This window comes from Gekko japonicus, unplaced genomic scaffold (genome assembly GCF_001447785.1).
Source record: "Gekko japonicus isolate JY-2015 unplaced genomic scaffold, Gekko_japonicus_V1.1 scaffold978, whole genome shotgun sequence".
NCBI classification, from domain to species: Eukaryota; Metazoa; Chordata; class Lepidosauria; order Squamata; family Gekkonidae; genus Gekko; species Gekko japonicus.
Genome location: NW_015161980.1, coordinates 501,594 through 508,021, shown reverse-complemented (window position 1 = coordinate 508,021; position 6,428 = coordinate 501,594). Strand labels below are relative to the sequence as shown.

The 6,428-nt window shown below is 41.4% G+C and overlaps 1 protein-coding gene across 2 annotated transcripts in view; it reads left to right on the top strand.

Annotated features, from left to right (window-relative positions):
• Positions 1–6,428, top strand: part of CCBL2 (cysteine conjugate-beta lyase 2) — a 52,720-nt gene that overhangs the window by 34,873 nt on the left and 11,419 nt on the right. For both annotated transcript variants that reach the window (XM_015429777.1, XM_015429778.1), the window contains exons 8-11: positions 1,058–1,134; positions 2,960–3,049; positions 4,346–4,532; positions 5,308–5,381. In XM_015429777.1, coding sequence (XP_015285263.1) covers positions 1,058–1,134; positions 2,960–3,049; positions 4,346–4,532; positions 5,308–5,381 — 428 coding nt within the window. The remainder of the gene's footprint in view (positions 1–1,057; positions 1,135–2,959; positions 3,050–4,345; positions 4,533–5,307; positions 5,382–6,428) is intronic.

Sequence of the window (6,428 nt, the reverse complement as noted above, 5' to 3'; positions counted from 1 at the left end):
CCTCCCGCCCCGAGGCGCCGGCCGGAGCGCATCATGGCGGAGGCGAGCGGGCGCGTGCGGGTGCCCCCGGCTCCGAAGCGAGCTTTTCTCTTCCCCCCCTTCCGGCTCCCCGCTTGCCTTTCCAGCGACGGCGGTGGCAGCAGCGGTCGCAGAGCGTTTCCTGCGCATTTTCCCTCCCACATTCAAGATTTTTGTGCACACGTGGGGACTGCCCCACGTGTGCACAAACCTCCCCCTGCCCCCCAAGTGCCCCTGAAGTGCGGATTTAGCGATCCGCACAGATGGGGCCACTTGGCTATTAGATATATAGATACCGCCAGTATGATGATTAGCTCAGTGCCAAGAGCTGTTACCTTGTAATTCAAAATTACTTGATTAATCAAAGAAGACGTGGACATCTCTCTGTTGTAGACTTGAGGTGGGTGCAGATGTACATAGCTTGAGTAGTAAGCTTGTTTTGCATCTGCACACCACCTTTTTGCTAAGACAGACTTCCTTGGCGAATTGAGCTCAGGAGCAGTTGGTGGTTCTTTCCCCCCCAGCAGAAGCTGCCTGACTCATGTGACAATCATGAAGCCATTTACCCCTCCTCTGCCTGGAGCAGTATGACGTGTAAAAAACAAAACAGACTGGCGTTTTAAAAAACATCAAATATATATTTGAAAGAATAAACTTTGCCAGGTGCCTGATTGATAAATAAGTTGAAAGCCTGCCTGGATCAGCTCTGAATTTGAAGCCTGGTGAATTGTTGGCAGAGGAGGAAAGGCAGAGGATGGTAAAACTTGCCCTGCAGAAGAAAAACATGCATTGGCTCCTGTAGAGAGGGATGTCTGTGTGCATCCTTTCTTCCACACATTATATGATATTTGAATATGGTTGTGGGTTAAGAGGATAATGTAATGTCAATAAGTACTCATTCGAACAGTGTGATGCAACTTCATATTAATTCAGAGTAACAGGCAGTTTTGTCCAGTATGGGTACCTGTACTAATGAGGTAAAGCTTTTCATTATGTGTACTAGTAATCAGATAACTTTCTCTGTGTGTTTTTCAAACAGCTACTTTGCCTGGAATGTGGGAAAGAACAGTAACTATAGGAAGTGTTGGGAAAACATACACTGTAACTGGCTGGAAGGTAAAGTGAATAATATAATAGACCAGTTGAATGAAGAAAAAAGTATTCTGAAGTTCAGCTGGGGTATTGTTTTATATCTCCGATTTATTTAGGGGAATTTATGTCATGTACAAACTCAATATATACTCTCTCTTCAAAATATCTTATTAAGAAAATTATGGAACCTGAAGTGCGACACTTGTGATGGGTGCCCCACAGTCTTTGGAATCTCACTTTACATTTCAGAGAGATATCAAGTTTGCTATCTCAGTTTTAATGTCAGATTTAGAAGACTGTAGTGTCATGGAGAGGGATGCATGCGATGGTCACCTCGAGACTGGATTACTGTAATGCCCTCTACATGAGACTGCCCTTGTCACAAATCCGGAAGCTGCAGCTGGTGCAAAATGCTGCAGCCAGGCTGTTGATGGGACTCCCTATTCGGGAGCACATCCAGCCTGTGCTAAAGGCGCTGCACTGGCTGTCTATAACATACCGGATTCGCTTCAAGGTGCTGGTTCTTACCTTTAAAGCCCTTTATGGCCAGGGACCACATACCTGACGGACCACCTTTTCCCATATGTACCCCAGAGAGCACTGCGATCAGGGACCCAGAATTGGCTGGTCCTCCTGAGCATTAGGGAGGCCAGGCTGGCGACAACTAGGGCCAGGGATTTTTTGGTGGCAGCTCCACTCTGGTGGAATGAGCTTCCAGGGGGAGATCAGGGCCCTGCAGGACCTTCTACAGTAAAACGGAGCTCTTCCACCAGGCCTTTGGAGGCGCCACCACTACCATCACGACCACTACCACCACGACCACTGTTACCATCACCAACAATAATTGACTTTCTATGGTAGAAGAGCCCTGATCCGCTGGACCCTTTAATCAGTGTCCGAGCCAACCGCCCCAATAACAACTGAGCAGACCAATGGAGCTGATGATAAAAAGTGAGGTACTATTATATTTGGTTTTAAGATTGTATTTATATCACCTGTTGTTGTGTTTTTATATGTATTGCTGGAATTTTCTTCTGTTTCTGTAAGCCACCCTGAGCTGGCCTTGGCCGGGAGGGTGGGATAAAAGTTAAATAAATAAATAAATAAATAAATAAATAAATAAATATGAAGTCAGTATCCAAAGAAAATGTATGTACATTAGGACATCTAGGAGCTCATGTCATGACAACAACCCTCCCTCCAAAACACTGGAAAGGTTGAGGGACCCTCTAGTGTAGGAAGACACAGCATGAGGGCTGCGATCAGAACCCTACATTGTCTTGTGTATGTGTAGCCATGCTTTGGACCAGGTCATGGGGGCCTTTTACATAAATAGGATTCATTTTAATATGATTTAATTTTAGAAAGTTTCATTTTGTGGCATCCGTGAATACAGATATACACACAACTAAATGTTCATACTTTTAACTGCAGAATATTTTCCAGAAAAATAACTTGTATTTTTCCTGGCAGGAATGTAGGACAGACTTGTAAATAGCTATTCACTAGGCTGTCTCTAGCACTAGGCAAGGAAGTTTTTGAAAATTGCAAGAACATTCTTTTAGGAGCTATCCTAAGCTGGTCTACTTGGGAGTAAGGCCTATTTAGTGAAGCTTATTCCTGGGAAAGTGTTCTCAGAATTGTACTGTTAGACTAGTAATAGCCAACCAATGGCAGCAACTTTTATGCAAGCAAAGCAAACAGTTTGTGGGCTTATTTGGGAGGCTGATGTGAAGTACTTAACAGATAGGTTAAAATGTGATTGCCTCAGTGCTTTCCAGCTTTTAATACTTTGTAAAAATTTAGTAATGTGCTAGATGTTTATTACTGTTTATATTTTTTGTTTAAGCTTGGATGGTCCATTGGTCCCCAGCATCTGATAAAACATTTGCAAGTCGTTCACCAAAATTCACTCTATACATGTCCGACTCCATTACAGGTGGGTATAGATGCATGTGGAAGCAAACAGTGTCTATCCTAATTTTGATATATTAACCCCTCAGCCCTAAATGCATCATAACTTAGTAGGTAAAGGTTTCCCTTGCTCAAAAGCCAGTCAGATTCGACTCTAGGGATGTGCTGCTCATCTCTGTTTCCAAGCCGAAGAGCCAGCGCTGTCCAAAGACGTTTCCGTGGTCATGTGGCTGGCATGACTAAACGCCAAGGCACATGGAACACTGTTACCTTCCCACCGAAGTGGTACCTATTTATCTACTTGCAATTTCTTGCTTTCAAACTGCTAGTTTGGCAGGAGCTGGGACCAGAGACAGGAGCTCACTCTGTCTTGCGGCACTCGGGTCTCAAACTGCTGAACTACTGACCTTCCAGTCTGCAGTTCAGCATCTTAACCACTTGAGCCACTGCAGCCCCTCATAACATAGTAAGTCACATTCAAATGAAGGATGGGAGATATTCCTCTGCTGGGGAAGAGGTTTTTGCATTGACAGAATCAGCCTGCATTTAGAAGTAGGCTTTCTATACAGATTTCAACGGAGGTGTGTGGGAATTTAATCTTTGCTCTCCATCTAATAATTTGTTTATCAAATACTGTTACGAATTGGTATGTGTGTATGTGTGTTTCATGGCCTACTCTTCTGTGGCAGCACCAGTATTGCAAGGTTCTTTTGAGTGAAGTGTATCATTACACTGATGAACTATTTAGGGGGATGGGTAAAGGGTCACCAAACTCTGTGAGTGTATGAAGGCTCATGCTGTCACTCTCACCTACCTGGTAAGTAGCCAGTGGTGTAAGGGACTTGATTCTAAAGCAGAACTCTCATATGATTCTAAAGCAGAACTCTCATATGGTGGGAGAAACCTGCCTACTTTAAGAACTGTTAAGGACTGAGGGAGTGTGTTGCTGTCTAACCTTGATAATCTGTTGGAACAGATTGTGTTAACAGGTCAACTCTAATGCTTCACTGGTAGTTTTCAGTATCAGACATGGGTGTGTGTGTGTGTGTAATTCTAATAATTGGTAGAAATATATTCACTAATTTTGGAAGATCCATTTTTTGAGGCTATTAAAACTGACTTGTGACACATTTTTTCTCTCTCATCTGAATATCTGGTTTATTCGGCAGAAGCCTTTTAAGGAAAAGCTATTTAAAGGATTTTGGAGGTCTTAGCATTTTTTTAGTGAAGCAATTTAAGTTGATCTGCACTGTCTGTTTTATGTCCATCTCTTGCTAACCTATGGTTCAGGATGATTTTCTTTATTGATTTTGATTTTCAGGAGGCTGTGGCACAAGCTCTTTTGATAGATTTCAAACGGATGGATGAGTCAGACTGCTACTTCTACTCTCTGCCTAAGGAACTGGAGGGCAAGCGGAACCAATTGGCTCGGATGCTGCAAGAAGCTGGACTGAAACCTGTTGTTCCAGAGGGAGGATACTTCATGGTGGTTGATGTATCCACACTAAGTTAGTGAATGTTTTATTCTATGGCAGGGATGAGAGCAGTATGAACAGAACTGAGGACTGCAGTTGCTTATTTCTTTTATGAGTAGTTAATATAAGTAGCATATAATTTTCATGAAGCTAATGAATCTTGTGCTTCAGTGAAGGTGGCACTAAACAGAACAATAAAGTATTTGTTTCTGAAGCCTCTGAAAATGCTGGCATTGTATCTCCTTCTGTAACATAGTGCAACCAATGGAAAGGAGGCTAACGAATCAGAGGGCCTACTTTTTTGGCAGCATCCTCTTTTAATCGTTGTCTAGCTTTACTTTTAAGGATATTTATTTTTATAGATTTATACCTCTGCCTTTCTTCCCAATGGGGACTCCTCTTCTTCATCTTATACTCACAACAACCCTGCAAGATAGGTTAGACTGAGAGGGAGTGACTGGCCCAAGGTCACCCAGTGACCTTCCATAGAAGAGTAGGCATTTGGATCACTGAGATCCTAGTGTGAGACTCTTAATAGCTGCACTATGTGTGCTCTCTATACCACGCTGGCTTTAATGTGCAAATTGGGAGCATGGAGAATAGCCCCCCGGGAAAGGAAAGTATAATGTAACATAATGATTTTTATACACACAGTTCTTCTCTCTAGCAGAGCGTGTGGCACAAGTGGAAAGGAAACCCTTTTTCTCCTCGAGTCTACCATTCTACAAAAATCTGTGTGAAAGTACTCTTTATTTATAGAAAAAGCAAGTCCTGCAAAAGTAATGTTTTTCTGTTACTTGTTTAAAAGATGTGGATTTATCGGACATGGAAGAGGATAAGCCTTATGATTATAAATTTGTAAAATGGATGATAAAAAACAAGGTAAGGTTATTTTTTCTTTGTTTCCCCTCTGGTACTTTGTCATTCAAATACATATACGTAATTGTCAGATTTCTAAAGTAAGATTTTGAAATGAATAACCCTAATCTAATGAATTAGGAGCACACTGGGAGGCTGCAGGCCCAAATTTGGGCTTAAAGAATTGTTCTCCCTCCCCTCTCCCCCGAATTATAATATGTTTATATTCACTGATGTATTATGAGTTCTATCCAAAGAACCGGAAGAACTCTACTCATGGGATGAATCTTTTCTGACTCCCCTTGTTTTTGGCCCTCATGCCGCTTGAAAATACATCGAGAAAATAAAGAATAATATAAATATGTTGCAATACGAGATGAATTTATTGTTAACACAAGAAATAGCCAAAAATATAGAACATGCTAAACAGTAATATTTCGAACATGCAAATAAACCAACTAGATGGTTAGCCTACAAGATTAAGAAAGAGAAAGAGCAACAGGTAATAACACCTGGAGAAGCATCTAGCGCTGGTATTTGTGGATGCGGAAAAGGCATTTGATAATGTATCATGGGAATATATGATTCAGAAACTGAGAATATGGAACTGTGGTAATGATTTTCTTTCAATGATTTCGGCAATATATAAAGAACAACAAGCTAAAATTATAATTAATGGAGAATTGACAGAAAGATTAGCAATACAAATAGGAACTAGGCAGGGGTGCCCCTTATCTCCATTACTGTTTGTCTTAGAAACATTAAATGATCTAGTAAGAGAAAACAAGCAAATAAAAGGACTGAAAGTTAAAGATGAAGAGTTCAAACTCCAAGCATTTGCGGACGACCTAGTCTTTATTTTGGAAGAGCCAGAGACCTCGATAGTACCATTGTTAGACACAATACAAAAATATGGAAAGGTAGCAGGATTTAAATTAAATACAAAAAACCCAAAGATAATGACCAAGAATTGCACACAAGAAGAGAAAGACGAGATCTCTAAGGTCGCAAAACTTGAAATAACTAACAAATTATTTACTTAGGTATCCATATGACTAACAGAAATAGTGG